The sequence below is a fragment of the Chanodichthys erythropterus genome, chromosome 18 (genome assembly GCF_024489055.1).
Source record: "Chanodichthys erythropterus isolate Z2021 chromosome 18, ASM2448905v1, whole genome shotgun sequence".
Classification (NCBI taxonomy): Eukaryota; Metazoa; Chordata; class Actinopteri; order Cypriniformes; family Xenocyprididae; genus Chanodichthys; species Chanodichthys erythropterus.
The window spans coordinates 12,304,195-12,327,547 of NC_090238.1; the positions used below are offsets into that span (position 1 = coordinate 12,304,195).

At 37.4% G+C, this 23,353-nt stretch overlaps 1 protein-coding gene across 2 annotated transcripts in view; it reads right to left on the reverse strand.

Annotated features, from left to right (window-relative positions):
- Positions 1-2,287: 2,287 nt before the first annotated feature.
- Positions 2,288-23,353, reverse strand: part of setd3 (SET domain containing 3, actin histidine methyltransferase) — a 29,923-nt gene continuing 8,857 nt past the window's right edge. The window contains exons 7-13 of one of the 2 annotated variants that reach the window (XM_067368376.1): positions 18,950-19,008; positions 15,103-15,217; positions 12,396-12,470; positions 11,346-11,512; positions 8,943-9,028; positions 8,235-8,395; positions 2,288-5,629 (exon numbers count right to left, since the gene is read on the reverse strand). In XM_067368376.1, the coding sequence (XP_067224477.1) occupies positions 5,165-5,629; positions 8,235-8,395; positions 8,943-9,028; positions 11,346-11,512; positions 12,396-12,470; positions 15,103-15,217; positions 18,950-19,008 (1,128 nt within the window). In that variant the 3' untranslated portion in view covers positions 2,288-5,164. The remainder of the gene's footprint in view (positions 5,630-8,234; positions 8,396-8,942; positions 9,029-11,345; positions 11,513-12,395; positions 12,471-15,102; positions 15,218-18,949; positions 19,009-23,353) is intronic. The other variant, XM_067368377.1, reaches the window with a different exon arrangement.

Consider the following 23,353-nt stretch of genomic DNA (forward strand, 5'->3'; position numbering starts at 1 on the left):
CTTAATTTACAAATCAGGGGATCTTCCCACGGGTAGTGAAGTACAAGGTACCAATAATCCTCAATTCAAGGGAGGTGGTGCGTGAACTAACTGTAGAGCTGCTCTTCTCAAGAAACACGCTAGTCGACAAAGCAACAAGATCTCAGACACTGGTTTAGCATTAGAAGACCTGAATAGCTTAAGAGTCAGATCTCACTGCATGCAGAAAGCTTTCATGAGACAACTTTCCCAATGTGCATTAACTGCTGGGAACTATAACAGAATTTTACCCACACTCTTATAAAACAATGGTGTTAGAAACCAGTGTTGTAGTCGAGACCAGCTGATTTGAGTACAGGCCGAGGATGGCAGGTTAAGTAAGGCCCTGTTTCCACATGGTATTATGATGCATTTTGGTCAATCAGATCACAAGTGGATAATGCTAAACACAGGTGTAAACGGAGTCTAAAATGTTTTTAGCTTGTCCATTTTCGACCACTTCCAGAAGTAGTCGAAAACACATTCGACCTGACTGCGTTCGAACAACCCCAAAAGACCACCTATATACTCTCCGCCTACTGACCCAAGATCCAAGTTTGGGTTGAAGACGGAAAACATACCAAGCACAACGTTCTCTCGCCATTCATGATTTCTAACACACACTCAGTGCATTTGCCATGGTCTTGCGGCTCTCAGGGCAGAAATGAAAGCTGACGCCCTCCATATGTTTTTCTGTCATCTTCAGGCATGTTCATATGTAAATTGCACAAGCTTATTTTGTCCATTAGACTGAAGGATCAGAAAAACACATACATTTATACCACCCATAGACCCTTCCCTTGAATAAATGAGAACAGAAGTGGACAAAAGAGATGGATGAAACATACCAGGTGTAAACGGGAATGTGTCTCCCTCATCTACTTGTGGTTAGATCGACCAAAACGCATCTTAATACCAGGTGGAAACAGGACCTCAGAGTTAAACCTGAGATTAAAAGAGGGTCAAGTATGAGTCAAGACAGTCCAAATGACCATGAAAATAAGGTTATGGACTTGAGACAGATTTGGGACCAACAACAGTAGGCTACTACAACACTGTTATCAAAGAACCTCCTCATCACAAACTATTTTTCTTGTATTTTGGCTATTGAGTAGCTACATGCTTATTTTTGAGGTTTAAAAAGTTATATTATTCGTTTTGAATAACGGGAGAAATTAAGCACTTCTGGCTTCTTTGAAGCACCAGTGGTGTCCAAAACTGAGGCTGTTTTATTATTTACACCTTGAATCTGGAGTAAAAATGTCATAAAATATTCTGCTCTATTGCTACATCACTAATCAAAGTCAATTGTGACATTGATCATGTGACTGTTTACAGATGGTCAGATGTTCTTGCTTCCAATGAAACACAAGATGCTCTTTTTGACCATCTCAAATTATCCTGGAGAACTTGATTATCTATTCTTACATGATCTGCGGTTTAAAAGCATGTTGAAGTCCCAAAAAATTAATTTGACTAACTTTTAACTCAACTTTCACTAGTAGTCTCAAACTTTGGACTGCATTGTCTTCTGAAAACAATGGTTTTTCCATGTCATCAGGCTGTAAAACCCTTTCTGAACCATTTATTTTTAAGCATGCAACTTAAAAAGTCATCGCTTCATGTCAATAGTACCGGTCGGGCCTCCACCACTTAACGTGGATGTAAATGTGACCTCTCAACCTTAGAAAAAAGCCCCCCCTCTCTCAAGTATGGCACATGTATTGGTAAATACTTGCATGACAATGGGCCCTCCGCCCAGGGCCTGACGGCATTCTATATTAATAGAAGTGCTGTATATTATTCATAGGCAGAATTACTTTGGTGGCATGGTCCCAGGCCAAAGGGAGCTCCATGCACTTCTGCTCTCAGCCCTGACAAGAGGAATACTAACAATACCGGACATGTGCAGGGCTGCCCGAGTTTACCACTGCCCACACTATCGCCCATTATAATAATCTATTCAAGGATTAAAGGGGTTTTATCTTGAAGCCCATGAATAATGAATGTGGAATTTCAAAATTTAATTGCCCCGAATTAAATGATTCAAGATAATGTTTCTTTTATAAATTTGTAATGGGGCTTGGGGGGCAAAGAATGAAAAAATACATTAAATAAAACCTTTTTTCCCCCTTCAAATGAAACGAAGAATGAAAGGACAATGGACGAGTGCCCTTATGTCTCTTAATGGATTTTTTTTTTTAAAAAAGGCCCTCTTAAAGACAGATAGACAGGTCAAAGATTTGAAGAAAAGCACACTCCACCTTCTTTGATTCTGGTGAAAAATGCACACAACTTTAATCTTGGACTTGTCATTGTAGACAGACTCTAATGGCTTTTACCTATACAGTTGTACTGATGTACTAGGAGTCCACCGTGTGTCTTCTTTATGGCTAGATCATGTTAAAGATTTGAGAATAAGTGTATTAAAGCTGTTAGCCTTCCAAAGCTATAAATCTATATACAGAAGCAGCAAGAACAATCGGCAGACTTTCATACACTCAAACATCTTTCAACAAAAATAAACCATTCTGAACAGTATATTGAACAGCGCTGTTTATGGGCAGAACACTTTAAACGTAATGCAGTTTCAATTTCAATATATGCACTTTCAATAGGACAACAAAACACTGTGGGCATATTTCGATTAATTTCTCATCACCTAATACAAGTCACTACAGATGGATCATGTGACTGGGTAGAGACTCTTAAAGGGTTCATTCACCAAAAAATGAAATTTCTGTCATTAAGTGCTCACACTTTTGTCGGTCCAAACCCACAAGACCTTCCTTCATTCATTGTTTTTTTATCCTCAATAAAAAAAAGAAATGAAATCACCACATTTAAGGTCCAGAAAAGTAGTAAAGACATCATTAAAATAGTCCATGTGACTACAGTGGTTCAACCTTAATGTTATGAAGCGACGAAAATATTTTGTGTGTGCAAGAACAAAAAAAAAAAAAAAAAAAAAAAAACTTTATTCATCAAATTAGTCTCTCCCCTGTCTGTTTTCGTTGCAGCGCTTCCAGGTTCTACGTCAGAATGCTGACTCGGTATTGGCCGAGTATGAGTTGGCCAATAATGAGTTGGCGTTCAGACATAAACACGGAAGTGCTAAACTGCGTACACTGCGTCAAATGCGTACGAGTGACAGGGGAGAGATGAATTTAAGTTATTTTTGTTTTGTTTTTCTGCACAAAAAGTATTGTTGTCACTTCATAACATTAAGGTTGAACCACTGTAGTCACGTTGACTATTTTAACAGTGTTTTTACTACTTTTCTGAATCTTGAATGTGGTAATTTCGTTGTTTTGTATAAAAAAAAAAACACTCTTGGATTTCATCAAAAATATCTTAATTTGCATTCAGAAGATGAACAAAGGTCTTACGGGTTTGGAACGACATGAGGGCGAGTAATTAAATGACAGAAATTTCATTTTTGGGTGAACTAACCCTTTAAGATTTAACAATGTTCACCCAAAAAGCAAAATGGAGCCATCATTATTTACTTAGCCTCATGCTATTCCAGAATTCTGCTATTTATATTATCAGATTATTTATAAAAATAAAATAAAAAAAATAAAAAAATGCAACTCAGATCTTATTCATTTCGAAATAATGTTTTGAAGAATTAGTTCTGCATCTCTTTGACAGTTCATAGTGACCAAGAGTGGTAAAGCTCCAAAAAATAACAAAAATAACCATACAATAGTTCTGCGTGAGGAAAAGATGCAAGATTATCAGTGAATAATGATTTAAATTTCAGTCTGTTCCTTACCCAAAGCTATCATATGGCTTCAGAAGACATGAAATAGTGCACAAGCTGCATGTATGGACCACTTTCATGAAGCTTTTTTGGTGTGGCAGCCCTTGGTTATCACAAGCAGATTCAAGGTCCACTAAAAAACAAAAACAAAATACAGATTTTTGAAACATTTGGGTAAGTGAATAATGGTAGAAGTTTCATTTTTGGTGAAATATTCCTTTAATTAATAGTCCCCAATGTTTTGTTGTTTGACAGGAACAGAGTTTTGCCTTGTGGGAGGTGCACATCTGTAAGTGCAAAAGGTCTTCATCCCGGATCAATATTTCTATATCTGGAAACCAACTAAATGACATTCTTTAAGGCTTAAAGATGACCACAATAGTTCAATGACAAATGTGAGAGAAGTTTGCAGTGAATACTTAAATAAAAATACTTAATCAGTTAAAATAAAAATAAAAAGATTTCCCAAAGATCCAGTATAAGAGAAGTTAGTCCTCCGAGATCAGTCTCCAACTGCAAATTTGTCTCATTAGCACATAAGAATTAAAATGAATATACAGTATATATATACCATACTGAAGAGTGAATGGTTTTAACACACAAACTTAGAATTACATTCACAGCAAAGAGTAACCGTACAACCACCAAAAACCTCTTATCCTCAGGTTCAGGTTACGACATTCAAAACCGGAACTAATGTTCACTCTGAGAACGCACTGACTGTGTCTGAAGTGTGTGAAAAACAAAACTGTTTTGGGACTAAAGTCTTATCAGTAACCTTACTGTTTAGGCGAGTAAAGTAACTAGCGTGCAGCAGTGATGATCTCTTCCCAGATCAATGTCAGAACATAAAAGAGTAATGATTGTCAAGTGCCACTAAACGTCAAGCATGTTTCTGGCATGATCTACAGCAACGGCTGGTTAGAGAGAAGTCAGCATTTTAGATGACTAAACAGAAACATCCTTGGCAACGTTACCATGTTAAAGTCTTCAATATACATATTTTTTTTTTCTTTCATTTTGTGAAGTCCGAGCAAGCCTTCATCTAGACAGGAGTCCATATGATTGGTTACTTCCTCACCTTGTTACCAGGAACCTTTCTGGCAGCACAAGTGAAGCTACTACAAAAGAAAACAAATGTGGCACTGATTAAAAACTCAAACGAAACAAAAAATAAAACAAACAGGCTTTTTATAGCTTGAGCTCGCTCATACTTAAGCTGCATTTATTAAAAAACAAACAAACAAACAAAAAAAAAAAACATTTAAACTGAAATCCTCTGCTTTTTTGTTTAGAAAGCTTTTGCTCCTATTTGTGAGTCTCTTAAACAAAAATAAATAAATAGCAGGAACTAAGATTGCCACCGTAATCTGGTCATGACTATTTGCCACCATCACTTGGTTCATCTTCAGTTCGTATGGTACTCAGGTCGTGCTTCTCAAACTCGCTCCCTTTCGCCACCGCATCACTTTCTGGAGGATCCTCTTGAGTACCATTGAGATCTTTACACTGTCCGTTAAGAACAGGGCTTTTGGAGGAGTCCAGGCAGGCAGCGTCTGGCTTGATTTGGGCCAGAGTCATCTCCTCCTGAACATGTTCATCTTCTTCTTCCAGTTTGCGCAGGATGATTGGGAGTTTAGCGTCTGCGTTCTCCAAAAGGGCGATGTCGCTTTCTTCGTACAATGGCAGCGGAGTCCCTTCGTCCAGCTGCTTCTGGAAGTGCAGGCGCTTGGCCCGACCGCAGGACACGGCACGCTCCAGAATCTCTTTCTCTGCCAGCCGTAGCTTTATAGCAATGCGGGAGTGCAGGGACAGGTCGGGCTTCTCCAGCATGGAGCGATCCTCCTGAACAAGACAACAGCCGATCTTAAAATAATGGCTAACATGATCATTATTGTTAACCAATCAGTGACAAATTAACTGCTGGATAAAAAATAAATAAATCAGGTATCAAAATTTTCGGCAGTTTTCTATACGGTTATAAACAGACCCACAGTCTATGTGGCACCAGGTGCAACGCAAGTATTTTTTGATAGTTTCAGCCCGACGCACGTCCAGCACCACGTTGTTTAAATAGCAAATGCATTTGCACCCATTTGTGTGTGCTGGTCTGAAAACGAGGTGTGTTCAGGTGCATTGTTGGTGCGTTACTATTTTGAAGCAACTGAAACAGACTGCGCCATTGACCAACTCAAAAACCTGGTCTAAAGTCAACGGTGCAATATTTGTTTTGTTATTTAAAGTAATATGTGACAACATGCGGATGCATGTTTTCTTCCGTTTTTCCGCTTGCAAATTCCGCCATGTAAATATCGAATCCGCCATGGTTAGCGCTACTGGCTTTTAAAGGGAATGGGAGATGAGATTCTGATTGGTTTATTGCATGTTACGCCCAAAACACACCTATTACTCATTAAGAGAACAGGGACAACCCTTTTAGACCATGCGCCGGGTGAGCCGACCATTTTCCCCATCGTTAAACTAGTAAAAGAGGATTCGGACAAGCACACTTGCACCATGCACTTAGATCGTCAAGAAAGGGCCCCTAAAGTGTCAATTTCAAAACACTGCTTCAGGAAGCTTCGGAGCATTATGAATCAGCATGTCGAATCAGCAGTTCAGAGCGCCAAAGTCACATGATTTCAGCAGTTTGACGGTTTGACACAGAAGATTCATAACGCTCCGAAGCTTCCTGAAGCAGTGTTTTGAAATCGGCCATCACTGAATAAGTCATTATTTTGTTTTTTTTTGGTGCACCAAAAGTGTTCTCATCGCTTTATAATGTTAATATTGAACCACTGTACTCACATGAACTGATTTAAATATGTTTTTAGTACATTAATGGATCTTGAGAGAGGAAGTGTCATTGCTCCCTATTAAGGACTCACTGAGCCATTGGATTTCAACAAAAATATCTTAATTTGTGAAAATATGTCAGTGCCATTGTTTTGTCTCAAGATGCACAACAGTTAATGTTTTTTCTAGGGCATGTTTATAAAAGCTACTTAAATGCCCTAACTGAACTAAGGCCTAATCCTGGCTTAGTTTTAACCGTGAAACCGGGCTTGTGTTTTGGTTTATTTTTTTACGTGCTTAAACCCAGACGGTAGAAAGCTCATTATGTTTGTTCTTTATTTTACAAAAGCATAGGGCTGGGCGATATATCACATGCGATTGTCACGCGCATTCAAACTACACGCAGCGCGCGCGAGAGAGCTGCTGAACCAGCAGCGTGTATGCGCACATATTTCATCACATCTTCTTCAAATGAAATGTAACGTTATGCAAAAGACATTAAACTGTACGTCTGATCACGACCGCGATGACACGATGGGTTATTCTGCTACACAGAAGACGATGTAAGTTAATAAATAGACTGGGCAAAAATGTAACTGCTTTATTCTTTCTGTGTTAAACTTGCATGTGTCACTTGAGACTGTAGTGCTCTTAAATGTACTGAAAATATCTTTAGACAGTTTAAATGTTCTTACGCGTTTCTCCCTCGTTTTGGCAGTTTGTTGTTATATATGGTTAGATTTTTAAAATGCTCAACTTTTTTTTTTTTTTTTTTTTATCTCTATGAATATTAAAATATGACCATGTAATGAGTGTGTTGCAGGACTGTGTTTTTGTGGGGCAGCCTCATTTTGTGGGGCTTTGTATACCTGAATTAACTCTAGGGTTGAATTTTTCTACAATATTCAATCATCATGACAGTAAAACAGGGCATTCTAGGTCAATCTACTGCAGTATTTTCTCTCTCGATCAGTAGAAAATGTGGCTAATGCCCGGTCATGCATAGGGGGAAAAAAATACCGTCATATACCGTGAAACGGATATAATTTTGAAAAATACCATGATATAAATTTTTGGTCATACCGCCCAGCACTACATTTTTGGTTGACTAAGCCTTTTCTAGTCGACTAATGATTAGCGGAATATTAGGGGGCAGCCCTAGTTAATATACAATATCGGCAATCACATATTAGCATCTGGACAGGAATAGATTTCTCAGAGGACTGTTGAATTTCCCAAAAAACAGCAGGTAATTTGTCCTGGAATTTTTACCAAGGGTGTGTGAGGAAAAACAAACAAACAAACAAAAAAACAAAACAAACAAAAAAAAAAACATAGATGGCAGATTAAGACAGGATTAAAATCAAAGTATGCCTGTGAAACACAAATTTCTCTAACATCCTCTATGAAAACTAGTCCCGTCCAAATAGGGCTTTAGTTGACATGTATTTCAAAGTTACTTATATAGTTAGTAGAATGTCTAAAGTGTACTTTTGAAATAAAGTGTAACCGATAATAAGAAATGTTTCTAGAGCCGTAACTTAGCATATTAGAATGATGCTACCTTTGTTCCCTATGTGATTAAAATGTTTAAACAACTTAAAGATGCTTAGGAATATTTGGGTGAAAAAATTGGTTGACATTGTTCCAGCACCTCTGAGCTCGTCTTGTAGGTTTTGAGAAGCAGCGCAGCCCGTGTTTCCAGGAACGTCCACAGCTTGATTTCGTTCTCCCAGCTGACAGGGAATTCAGTGTTGCCCAGGGTGAAGATCTTGTTGATGGCGTGATCGCCCACCAGGTAGTCCCTGAGTTCCTCTGCAATCAGAAATGCACACCTCTCTGGTTAAGGGAGTAATCTGCTGTGCTAGTGAGCTGGCAGGTCTGATCTGCGACGATTATGTAAGGTATGATTACACGGCTGCTAACGAGATGAAAGGGCTTGCCGAACGAGTGCTTCGCACGCGCACACCGCTGAATCCTGTCACACCAGTAAAATAGAAGCCCCCAGCACAGGGGCTGCGCTTAGTTTAAAAATTAACATAAAAATTCTGAATAATGTATCAGCTCAGACTTAAGAGGTCTTGCCAGAGGACATGGCCTTGCTTTATGGGATTTATGACAAAAACTTCTTCTACATGGATGCTAATAAATATTTCACTGTCTCTGGATCAGTCCTTCCACACATCTGCCACACTGTCTTGATCAATTAAACACCTGAGGGGCACTTGTTTAGGGTCCGTTGTCCTATCTAGTTTAGTATAAGAATGTCATATGGAATAAGGCATCTCACTTCCTGTTTTATGGCCCACAGGTGTACCTTAGTGGCAGGCTTGATGGTATCAGGACAAACAAAGATACTTACCTTCAGTCATGCAGAAGACACGCAGGAAGGCCAGGAGCTGAGCAGATATGGGCGGCTCGCTGCAGTGCAGGGCAAAGATACTGGACCTGAGGAGGAGAAGAACCGGAGAGGGTTCAAAGCTGGGTGTTACACCAACTGACTTCCCCCCCACCTCTCTCAAATTAAACCCCAATTAACTCCAACGGAACGGGCAGGTGCTAATGGAAGCCTCCTGCCTGCAAGAGACCGAGGCGCTGCTCCCCGTCGCATGACAACTGATTGATCTGAAGGGATGAGAGGCCACCGAACCTGATGCATTTTTAAAAACACTCTCAATCATTTATAATTTACCGTTTAATTACTGGAGCATATCTATGGCCTCTTCCTGTCTGACTTATAGCAGGATGAAAAGAAGCATCTTGACTCTGACCTGAATCAAAAGGTAATTTCATATGGGCCTGTGTGCATTTTGTTTTTGAGACTTCAAGGATATTGATCTGTGTGAAAGAAAGTTCACTGATAGTATTACACCACAATAGAAGAGGTTTCACAGGACTGTAATTATGTTACACCTGGATGATGATTCTTGCAGCAGTATAACTCACTACTGAGATGTCTAGGACTGGATCGGATGTTAACATGAGAATATCTTACACATTTACCAAAAAATGTGTTTTTTTAGTTTTGGTTTTTATTATTAAATAGTCCATGTTACAGTGTAGTTATTCATTATTCAAGTACTCAGTAATAATAATTAACTACATGTACTTGCTATAGGGTTAGGTTTAGGATTAGGGTTTGGTTTAGGGTTAATTGTATGTAATTATGCATAAGACAGTAACTACATGCAACGTTTAACAAGGACACTAAAATAAAGTGTTACCAAAAATTCTCATTAAACTAAAACTTGATTACCAATTTTTGTAACAAGTCTTTAAATGCCTATTTAAACTTCCTATTCTCTTGGAAAATAGTTATAATCAGGGCTGGAAATGGTTGAGATTCACGGTGGGGACTCTAGTTTTTATTTTTTTATTTCAATGACTTTTTAGATTAATTTAAATATAAACTCTTCTATAATCTGTAACATTACACATATTTCATGTTTTCTCCAAACAATTTCTTAAGCATCAAGTCAGGCACATGAAGTCAATGAACAACATTTATGAATTGTGTGTGGCACAAACATGTTCATTCAACAGAATCTAGGCTTGGAGAAAATGACAAATTAATAAATTTGATTTTGGCCAAATTAAATACACTGGATAGGAAACTGGATATGTGGTACAGTACATGCAGAATTTAACAGGTCACACAAACCTTTTAAATACATTTGTCCTCAGGTCAAGGAAAACTGTAGAATGTTTTGGATGGTGACCTCTTAGTTTAGTGCTTTGAAAATCAATTATTAATCATATTTAAAGGTGAATTCAGTTTTAAGGGAAATTGAGCTAATGTGCATTCTAAAAATCAAAATGATTTTATAATAATGCATCTAGAATAGGCCTATATAATAATTTTGACTCTTCCCTTTTCTTAAACAATGGTTTAAAAGGTTGAAATGAGATGTTTATCATTTCATAAAATGTTTTGATTTGATGGTGTTGCCATAAAAAACAAAACAAAAAAAAAACACACTGCTATCTAAATATGTGATTCTTTTCTAATATAAGAATTCTCTGAAATAATAATAATAATAACAACAAATGCTGATTTTATATTTGTTTTGTTTGTTTCCCAGAAATTAAAGAGTACCCGATTAATGAGTTGGTGTCTCCTCCTCCTTCTTACAACATGTTTCATCACATGAAGTTATGATGCTGTTTCTACTCAATGAGCTGCAAGACTCTGGAAATTGAGAATCACTTTTTTTTTTTTTTTTTTTTTTTAAATAGACATCAATTCTCCCACGATTCTGAACAGACAATTAAACAAAATAACATGTAAATTAAAAGGTTCTGACAAAATGTTAGTTGCTGCAGTCCATTTAAAATATATGCATTTAATTAATTTGAATGAATTATTATTTTTTACTTTTATAGGCTATTGAGAGAATAAATAAATAATTTTAAGAGAATTTAGATAAATTCAGTGACACTCATAAAAGACGTCACATGTTTCATTACTGGATGAATTTCTTGAATTAATGATTGAATGAAAAATAAATTTTTAACAGTCGCCACCTACTGGTGTAACAATGTAATTGATACAATATTTATTTGAAGCGTCAAGTTACTTTCAAAAGGTGATTTACTCTATAGATATCAGTGTTTATATCCAAATTATAAACATTTATTATTTAACTTTTTACTTTCGTAGGCTATTGAGAGAATAAAAAATAAAACTCCCTTTCATTTCCCTAAACATTTTTTTTTACCAATTTCAACATGTGCGCTGGATGTAATTTCTGTACAGGATACTCACGCAGGAATCCCTGCACGTGCCAGAACCTCGGCCTTCATAGCATACAAACGCTCGCTCTTGCTCACACCCAGCTTAATTTTCACACGGTCGTGTGCGTTGTCCTCAAAGAAGAAACCGTTGTGGATCACAAACTCTGCATTGGATCTTGTACCATAGAATATGTAGATCTGAGGAAAAAGGGGAAGACCACTGTAATTCGACATTACTGCAATAAAGCATAATTGGCATATTGCTTAGACATGGACACCTGGACGCACAGGTCTATGGGAATGGATACACAGTAGCAATTTAGACCTTTTAGTACTTCCTTCCCACAACTACCGGCCTTCCAAAACATCGTTCACGTCTTTCCCTCAACAATACATCCACAAAATTTACAGATACTGCTGTGCAGAGAGAGAGTGTGTGAGAGAGAGAGATAAAACATAGTGCTAGAGAGAAAGAAAGGGGCGAAAGAGAAGCACAGTTCAATCCAGTCCTCAGCCTCTCCACAGCGAGTTCCGGCCCAGTGCGAAATCAGCAGCAGGAATCAGGGATCAAACGGCTCTGTACGGAGCGACACTCCCGAAACGGCCCCTCCTACTCCCCCCAACGCTTGTCCGAGTCCCACACGCTGGCCCCCGCACTCTCTTTCTTCTTCCACTGGCTGTCTCTGCGAATCTTATCAAATAATTCACATTCTGGAGAGAGAGGGGGTGTATACCTGGCTTGTCACTGTGTGCCCCGCATATCCGCTCTCCCCATGGCTGGATCTGAATGCCTCTGCTCTGATATTACCCCCGGGCCTTCGTAATGGCCGCTGGCTGATAAATGCATCACGGACGCACAAGCATAGAGCAATAGCACGAGGTGAGAGTGCATGAATAGAAATTGAAAATGTACAAGTGCATTAGGTGGACGGTGCATGGCACAAAATCCACACACTGATTTTTGTCAGTCACATGGAGAGATGTGAAATTGTCCAACATATTTCTGCTGTAAAAGACCAATGATCATCCGAATTGTGACCTGAAGATGGTTGAACTCTTGTGACGGCGTTGTAAAACTCACCTGTTCGCCCTCTTTGTAGTCTTTGAGAGCTACGCATTCGCATCGGTCATCCTCTAGATTGTAGCCGGTCGTAATCTAGAGCAGAACAGAAAAAGTCTTGTTACATTTGAGTCACGTCATGTATTCTTGAGGTATATTCATACAAGATACTGATTCAGGTATATATTTTGTATATATTTTATATATATATATTTTATATGTGTGTGTATGTGTGTATATATATATATATATATATATATATGTGTGTATATATATGAGCTATATGCGTACATCTGTGTATATTAGGGCTTGCATCGACTACTCGAGTAGTCGAGAGATCGACTACTTCAACCACTAGTCGGCGCTGTCAGAAACAATCGACTACTTGAGCGTGCATTAACCATAAATGAATTAAAAAAAGAGAGATACGTCACAATATTGTAAATATGTCCGTTTTAAACCAAAAAGGGGAGCCAATGGATATTACACACAAGAAGCAACGTGCAAACTTTGCACAAGAGTTATGCCGGTGAAAGCTTAACCTCGGTTAGTAGGCTATTCAAAGTGAAAATAAAAAGTGACGGAGCTGCCTGATGCTGCATTAACGGAGCATATTCTCTCAGAGACGAATTTCAACATAATATGCTGATAACCGTATATAATGGTCTTAATTTATTCCATTATCTCTCTTGTGGCCATACATATAGTGAAACAAATGAGACTAATAGTATTTTGTGTTAAACAGGTTGTATTTTTGTCAGTTGTCAGTGCTTGAAGTAGCTCTTAATTTTCATTGATGACTGCAGTCAATATTATAGACTATTAATAATTTTAATTATAGGCCTATAAATTTAAAACATTTTCAAAGAGGAGCTAATAGCCTAATCTTTTATTATCCTTACAGCACGTCAGTTATGTGGTGATGCGCTATGAAATTATTGCGGGGCAAATTTATTAATATTATTTAATAATAAAAGTAGCTTAATCTAATAGTAATAATAATAGATTAGAAGACCTTCATTAATTGCAAACACCAAATCCTCTTAATATTGCCAATATTTTATGCTTTTGACAATATCTCTGGCTATTGTTGATACATGATCATCGTCTGTTGACACAACCCGGGTTATCGCGGGTTTATTTGGCTTTACTCTGTTACATGAAAATTAAAATATGTAATGTCATAATTATCATGTTTTGAGAGTTTACTTATAATTGTTGCATTAGGCTATGAATTAATAAACATTTACTGATAAGAACTATTTCATGTCTTCATTTACAGTAGCACGAACCACGAGTAGTCGAGTAACTCGAGTATTGTTTTGATAAGAAATCGACTAGCAGAAATCAGTCATGCAACCCCTAGTGTATATATATATATCTTTTAAAAAGAAATGAATACTTTTTTCAGCAAGGATGCATTAAATTGATCAAAAGTGTCAGTAAAGACTTTCACATCTTTACAAAAAATTATTTTACAATAAAAGCAGTTCTTCTGAACTTTCTAATAATCAATGGATCCAAAAAATGTTTTTAACATGGATAAGAAATATGAGACCACAAACACAAAATGATATTTCACATGAACAAATGGAAAATTCATTTTTAACTTTTCTCAGTTCCAGTGTTGGCATTGTTACTGCTTTTTGTAGGGAATTATGCTTAAGCGTTGAATGGAATAAATACATAAAAACCCATTAGTGCTTAAACTACAAATGAAATGTGCTCCCTGAATGTAATTTGAGTGATAAAAACATTTTCGACCACGTTTACACCTTCACAGTCCATTTGTTACCAGATCACTGGAGACAGATATAATTAATATCAGGTGTAAAACAGAACTCGAGTCAACTAACAACCTGTACCTTTCTGGGTTTTTCCCTACTTTAAAATGTATAAAATGTGTTAAATACAAATAATCTTTAATCATTTATCTTTAATTCTTCTTTTAAATCTTTAATTATTTTTAAAGAATAACAAGAATCTTTAAATGTTAAATACAAACAATTAGGAACCAAAACTGCAAGGCTATTTCATGAAATACTTCTGTGGGTGGGAAAAAGATAAAATGAAACAAATCAACAGGACAAAACTACAAATTAATGGCACTAATTAATGGTTATAGAGCCAACTTACTAAAATTTCTCACCCTTAACAAATACAATCCTTCACCATTAAATCTCTCAAAATCTTCAGAAAAATCAACTAAATCAAATAAACTGAGTAAATTGTATGAAAAACACTGCTACCAAACATACAATATGTTTTTATTAAACCTTAACCAGGGGATTACCAGAAAAACATTTCATTACACATTTTAATGACCGTGATTTTCAGTGCACATGATAATTTGAAACAAAACTTCATTTTAAGATATAAGTGCATTACAGTCATATGAACGGAGGCGATATATTGCTCTGTGGCAAGAGCTGCTGAGCACAATCAAAGACAAATTATCCAAAATAAATATAAAAGATCCCTTGGGATGAAGGCATAATCTACCGAAAAATCACATTAGACCTTGCTCCCGCATTCCTTAAAAGTAAATGTTTTTTCCCCTCTGTACTTCAGGATTGCAATACAAGTGAAAGCACTGTAAACATCCATATCGTGCAGGAATATATACATACATTTAAATGGCTGAACTGAACTGCAAAAACCTTCTGCTACCCATAAATGATTTGATGGGTAGCTCTATATGGGTTTTGCAGCAGTGCTGCGGACTCACCAGGCCATTGGTGTGGTTGCACATGTCCCAGAGAGGGATGAGGGCCAGTGTGACCCGACTTCCGTCTGCTGTGGGAATCTGGTTTTGACGAGTCATCACAGAAGACACTGCCCACCTGATATACAAATGGTTTTGCTCCATTACAGATTCAAAACACTACTAAAATTGCTGTACATCTTAAAATGTAAATATAATAGAAAACAGGAATCCTCTTGCTCTTTTAAAAGGGTTAGTTCACCCAAAAATGAAATTTCTGTCATTAAATACTCACCCTCATGTTGTTCCACACCTGTAAGACCTTCGTTCATCTTCGGAACACAAATTAAGATATTTTTGATAAAATCCGATGACTCAGTGAGACCTGCATTGACAGCAAGACAATTAACACTTTCAGATGCCGAGAAAGCTACTAAAGACATTTAAAAGACTATAGTGGTTCAACTTTAATGTTATGAAGTGTTGAGAATACTTATACTTAAATAACGACTTTATTCAACAATATCTAGTGATGGGCGATTTCAAAACACTGCTTTATGAAGATTCAAAGCTTTGCGACTCTTTTGATTCGAATCAGTGGTTCGGAGCGTGTATCAAACTGCCAAAGTCACGTGAACTATTGAAATTTCAAAACATTTCGAAACACTTATGACGTAACAAAGCCTCGTTTACTGAAATCACGTGACTTTGGCAATTTGATACACGCTCCGAACCACTGATTCGAATCAAAAGAGTCGCAAAGCTTTGAATCTTCATAAAGCAGTGTTTTGAAATCGCCAATCACTAGATATTGTTGAATAAAGTCACAAAAAGTATTCTTATCGCTTCATAACATTTAGGTTGAACCACAGTAGTCACATGTTTTAAATATGTCTTTACTACCTTTCTGGGTATCTGAACGTGTTAATTGTTTTGTTGGCAATGCAGGCCTCACTGAGCCATCGGATTTTATCAAAAATATCTTAATTTGTGTTCTGAAGATGAACAAAGGTCTTACGGGTTTGGAACAACATGAGGGTGAATAATTAAATGACAGATATTTCATTTTTGGGTAAACTAACCCTTTAAAATCAAAGAGTTTAATGTATATCTATGTTATAATTAATAACACAAAATTCTTTTTCCAGTCTACCCATAACATGTATGGACTAGTGATCGACCGATATTGATTTTTTATAACCGATACCGATTATTTGCATGTTTATGTACCCGATAACCGATATGCAGAACCGATATTTATTTACTATTATACTTCTGTTTTTGACAATTATTACAACACAAATGAGCTGAACAAACCATTTTATTTATAACAGTCACTCCCTCCTTGCATACAAAAAAAAAAAAAAAAAAAAAATTTACTGAATAATATTAGCTGGAATATATAACATTGTCAGGAAAGTAACAAACAAAACAGCATACATCATTGCATTTTCCAACTAGTGTTATTAATTATTATGTTTTGTCGGTCTAGATCATGAAATGCTTTCTGACAAAGTGCTGTAACTTATCTATGCATTTACACAAAACTATAAATTGGGCTACTCAACCGCGATCGCGTGTGGAGATACTAAATAATTTCCACAGAGCTGCATTTATTTAGATTTTTATTAACTAAATAATGGTTATGTAGTAATTCAAATGAATTTATAATCGAATAAAGTTAAACAGCACTTGTCAGTTGGCATTTTATGATCTAAATTTAATCTAACGTTAAATCTTGAAATGCCAACTGACAAAGTGCTGTTTGACTATAACTTAATCAACCGCGATCGCGCATGGAGATAATAAATAATTAATTTCCATAAAGCGGTAGGCTATATTTATATGTGTATTAGCGAAATAATTGTTATGTAGTAAATGATAATATAATCTAGGGTGTTTAAACAAGATAATCTTGTAAAAGTTTCAATCAGTGGCCGTGCTTAAGCCTCCTGATCATCCGTCAGTTGCTAAGCAATATGAACGAACTTTTTCTTCTAGACTAATGGTGACCAAATACAACAGATAGATAGAGAATTATATTCAGCGCTTTTATTTTCAACATGCACTCGTTCACGTCTGTTTTATTTAATTCATGTAAAGTTACGTCTTTATTGGGGCAGGACATGACGAATTACACTACGTGACTCAATGAGTTCGTCTCAATTGTTTAGAAACAAGCTGCATAAATTAACTATATCAGGAATTTATGTCTCAGATCTCATTAGTGCATGTCTGTTATGTTAAATAAAGTTGATTAATTAAAGCAAACCAAGTAGAACATATACTTTACCTGTGCACTGAGTTGTTGTTGACTGATCTCCTCAGACGGAGGAAGTCTCAAAACGGCTACAAGATGGCGCCGTAAATCGGTGAATCCGATATTACAAAACCGATACCCGATTATGGAAAAATGCTTAAATATCGGGAAAAATATCGGTAAACCGATACATCGGTCGATCACTAGTATGGACACTAAGCTGCAAAAACAAGTAATTTAGATAATATCTTCATGGTATTTACATCACAACCTTTCAAAGTCGATGGGAATTGGAAGTTGCGACCGATTTTACTTCAGTATTGTGATGTGAAATTGAATATTGAATAAGATGGGGGGAGGGGGAACTCCTCACCATCTCTTGTTCGCAGCAGACTGATGGTTGGAGGGGGTGGTTAAAGGATTAGATCACTTCAGAAATAAAATTTCCTGATAATTTAATCACCCCCATGTCATCCAAGATGTTTATGTTTTTCTTTAGTTGAAAAGAAATTATGGACATTATTATATTCCAGGACTTTTCTCCATATAGCGGACTTCAATAGCTACCAAGAGGTTGAAAGTCCAAATTGCAGTTTAAATGCAGCTTCAAAGGGTTCTACACGATCTAGACGAGGAATAAGGGTCTTGTCTAGTGAAACGATGGGTTATTTTCTAAAAAAAAAAATATATATATATATATATATATGGAGAAAAATCCTGGAATGTTTTTCTCAAAAGCCACAATTTCTTTTCAACTGAAAAAACAAAGATATAAACATCTTGGATGACATGGGTTGAGTAAATTATCAGGAAATGTTAATTCTGAAGTGAACTAATCCTTTAAGGATATTCTGATTACGAAGACAACTAATTTTTTCTGTAAACTAATTGTTTAGTAATGTGTGTGTAAATAACAAAGTAAATGGGGTCAATATTGATTTCTTGTGGACTTTAGTGCATCACTGCCCATGTTTACACACCATGGCCTTTAGTATTCTGAATAGACAGTGTTGATACTCATTTCACATGCAAAAATTAACTAATCAAAACAGGGGTCAATTGCATACAAAATTCCTAAATCTTAAGGCCAGAGAGAGGGTGGAAAAATGGTCATTTAAATGGTCATTTTCTCCTTACATTACAAGTGGACTTCAGATTTAAAATGTACAGAATACAGCTGCTTTATTAGCCTGCATATCAGGCAATATAATGACCTTAGATCTGAATTTGTCCAGAAGAGGAAAAAAATGTCTTACTTATCTAGTCTAAATAATCTGGACATAATTTATTAAAAAGAACTTGAAGTCCACTGAAGACAACATTAACTGTGACAAGACACTATTCCATTCTCTTCACACATTACCCAACGGGAGCACAGACTTGCATCATATTCAACAATCTGAAGATGAAAGGGGACCAATGATAAATTATTCCTTCACAGATAATTTGGTGCTAATGAAAGAACAATGAGAACAAACGCCTCATTTTTAAAGGCCATCGCGTAGCCCTACAACCAACCTACGGCTCGTCTTCCTGCTCTTTTCTTTTTTTGAATCTAAGCAAAGAAGAGAAGTTCCACTTTTTTTAACATGGCGGGACATTTCAACTAACCTGTAGTCGTCAAAGGTAAAAGCATCCTTCAAGGGCAGTTTGCTGGCGTTTGGATGAGTCTGGGAATTGAAGATGAAGAACACAGAGAGTAGAGGGAAGAAAAAAGGAGAAAAGAAAATAAAGGACAAGAGAGAAGGAGATATAGGGGGAAAGGAGGAAAGAAAAGAGAGGAAAGAAAAAAAAACACAAATCAGTCAGTGGAATTTCATTATGTGGCTGCCTAACAGATCCTAACAAGAGTGTAGCCAGGCAAAGAGCGTCCAGTGGTGCTATGCAAGGATCATGGTGGCATTAGCCCCCCATACATCACTGTCAACTTAATTTGTTGTGCCCAGCAGCCGTCATAAATCTGCTTCATCAATTTGTGTGACAGAGAGCCACTGGTGCCACAGAAATCTACATTTAAAGCCACAGACTCGGTCCCTCCAAGGGCTCATTTGCAGCGGGTGTCATGGAGAGGGGAAAAAAAAAAGCTACAATCCCGTAGAAAGGGAAAAAAAGTAGGGAGCAAAGAATGCCAGGGTCTAATTCAGCCGGCCCGTAGCACCCTCCTGAACATGCAAAATGAGCCATAAAAATAGACGTAGGTATGAAGCTGAGAGTGAAGGATATTCTTCTTTTCCCCCACAGGTGCTCTCATGGCTGTGTGTGTGGTGCTTGTCCTGTGAAATGAAGCACTGTACTCCACAATGAGGTACCGTGAAAACCGTAATGGTGCTGATATGTATATAACACAATACATCAAAAAGCTTGCGCTCGAATATCATAATCACGACTCAGGTGATCAGTCCATCACACAGAAGAAGTGATAAAATTGCCCAACAGACACAGGAACCAAAACAACAAAAGAAAATGTGAACTTGGCAGATTTCAAATGATATAAATCACTTACAGATATGAATACAAAATAACCTCCTTAATAATAAAGATGTCTCTTTAAAATGAGGGTTTTTATCTGTAAGATGTATTTGTTTGTTTTTTTAAAGAGTTCTGCTTATGTTCGGTGCAAAAACATTAAATTGAATGTTACATCAACATTCAGCAAATGTTTGAAAATATGTTTTAATGCATTTATCGTCAGATGTTTTCACACAAATAAGACAAATATCTGATCAATGCAGACACATCATGCAAAGTTTGACATCAACAGGTTTTCCCAAACTGATAAAAGCCATTAGATTAAACCATAAAAGGTAAAATTAAAATAAATGCAATCAAAATAAAACAACTACTAAAAAATGAAATACTTTACAGTATTTTACATGCATGTCCATTAACCTATATCAAAGAACTGGGAACATATGAATGTGTTGAATTGAAATATTAACTTAATCTTAGGGTGTACTTCAATTAAATATTTTAAGTCAAAGGGGTTTGGCTGACCCCAAAAAAATTTGTGAAACCCCGCTGTAACCGATCGAGACTCATCAAGCTTGAATATACAAAATTATACATCAGTGAATAGCGTCTTCAGAAGACTTCTTTTATGGTGCTTTTAAATGCATGCTATATGTTTTTGTTGTATGGAAAAGAGCAACGTGAACACTCTGCAAAATATCTCCTTTAGTGTTCCATGGAAGAAAAAAAGTTATACGATTTTGGAACGATAGCAAGGTGAGCAAATGACGACATAATTAATTTTTTTTTTTTGGTAAAGGATCCCCTTTAAAGGGTTAGTTTACCCAAAATAAAACAAAAATACCCCATAATTTACTCACCCTCAAGCCATCCTAGGTGTATGAGACTTCCTTCATTCAGCCAAACTCAAATCACGGTTATAATAAATATTAAAAATACCCTGGCTCATCCAAGCTTAATAATGGGAGTGATTGGAGGATGAAAAAGTGCATAAAACATACTCCACATGGCTCCAGGGGGTTAAAGGGTTAGTTCACCCAAACATTCTGTCATTAATTACTCACCCTCATGTCATTCTACACCTGTAAGACCTTTGTTCATCTTCAGAACAAATTAAGATATTTTTGATAAAATCCGATGGCTTTTTTCAATGGCCAGAAAGCTACTAAAGACATATTTAAAACAGTTCATGTGACTACAGTGGTTCAACTTCAATGTTATGAAGCGACGAGAATACTTTTTGTGCACCAAAAAAAAAAAAAAACCTAAAAACCTAAATTACGACTTTATGCAACAATATCTAGTATTGGGTGATTTCAAAACACTGCTTCATGAAGCATTGAAGTTTACGAATCTTTTGTTTCGAATCAGTGATTCAGCGTGCCAAAGTCATATGATTTCAGTAAACGAGGCTTCATTGCGTCACAAGTATTTCGAAATTTCAATAGTTCACATGACTTTGGCAGTTTTATATGTGCTCCGAACCAATGATTCGAAACAAAAGATTCGTAAATCTTTGAAGCTTCATGAAGCAGTGTTTTGAAATCGCCCATCACTATATATTGTTAAATCAAGTCATTATTTAGTTTTTTCTGGGCACACAAAGTATTCTGGTCTCATTATAATATTAAGGTTGAACCACTGTAGTCACATTAACTGTTTTAAATATGTTTTTAGTACCTTTCTGGGCATTGAAATAAGGAAATGATCTTGCTGGCAATGCAGGCCTCACTGAACCTCAATATTTCATTAAAATATTAGAATATTATATATTTTTAATATAACTCTGTGTTTGGCTGAAAGAAGAAAGTCATATACACCTAGGATGGCTAGAGGGTGAGTAAATTATTGGGTCATTTTCATTTTTGTGTGAACTAACCCTTTAAATATAATGTGAAGGTTTCCAGGTAGTGTGCTCCCTCACAGACGTCTCGGAGACATACATGTGCTTACTGGAAAGAGGGCACAAACCCCTTCTGTGAACCAAGCTACACCATTAGGCTCGCAAACTGAAGAATAGAAGCATTAAATGCAAGCGCTCAGAAGTAGTGGCTAACTTTTACCTTCCACGTCTCTCCCCATTAATCAATTTCCCTGACACTAATTGAGCCCTGTATTCCCCCTTGCTGCTCTGGAACCCACACACACTTAGCGAAGACGGTGATACAGTGTGGTCACATCATATCTTTGCCTGTAACTCAGTGTGTCGGCAGAGTAGAGTCCAGTTTTGAAATTGTTGTAGCCCTACAGCAGAGCGTGAGAACATGTACTTCGGCTGCTCCTGCTGTGAGCAACCGGGCAAAGGTGTAACACACTCAGGTGGATGATGGTCTACAGGTCAGCTGTGATTTCATAAAGCATGACATAATAACAGAGCAAAGCCTGACCACTTCCTTTTTCATTTCAACCCCAATTCTAGGAGCAGGCTGACTTGGAAGCGTCGCTCACGTACGCTGATGGACAACCATTAAAAGATAAGCGCTGGGTAAAGCCGGCAAGTCAGAATTCTGTGTCCTGGGTTTGAGCCTCACATTGCAGATGAAGGAAAGTGGTTCATGTATGGATGGGAGAGAAAAAAAAAAAAAAACATATTACAGGTTTTGAAGGAAGTAATAGGGCAAATCTCAAGAGAGAGTCAAGCAGTTCTCTTGCAGGAAGATATGCTGAAGCCAGCTAAACAAAGTAGAAAAAAAAAAGAAAAAAAAAAAACACGTTTGAGCATCGGTAACCATTACAGGCCACCTGAAAAGAGTTAAAGCGCAGTTAATGATATTTTCAGTCCTCTGAGAGCCAAATACTCGAGTGCCCAAGTACCGTAATAGATTCAATTAAGGCAATAATTAGTTGAACAGAGTGAAAAACCCCGGGGGGAAGGGCCAACCTGGCTGCAGAAAGGCCATGAAGAGGTCTGCCCGGACCCCTCAGAGAGCTCTGGGTTAGGATAAGGCCTCTAATCTGGAAAAACGTAAAATGTGCGCACGTACAGTGGAAACGGAGGTAGTTTTAGACGGCACGTTTGATGAGGTGTAGTTTTCGGAGATAAAGGGCAGCTGCACCGCTGCAGGTTCAGCTTGTGATGCATTAGCATCACCAGAGAGAGGTAATTCATCATGTGCCACAATGGCACCACGGCTCAGAGAGAGACGAGGGGGGGAACGGCCCTGTAAATCAATTAGAAAACAAAAGCTCCCACCACGAGTGCCTGCTCTCCTTAACGAGGACGGCGGGAAACGCGGCTAATTGGCCGGTGGCCTCCAGGAGGTCTTTCTGGAGCCGAGATTCCCCAAGCGCCCCATCCGCGCCCTGGCCGGTATTAGAGAGCTTGTCATCAGCGCGCATGCTGAGGTTCAAACGGGATTGATTTTACTTGTAACTTCCATTACGTAGACGGTTTCAATGCTCGACTTTGTGTACTTAATGCTGAAAATTATGAAACAAACGCATATCTACATCGTCGTTCAACATCGCAAACTCTCCCTCATTTTCCGAGCTGCATCAGGAAGGTCAGACAGATATCTTCTCAGGTGCAGGGAGAGGGGGTGGGAT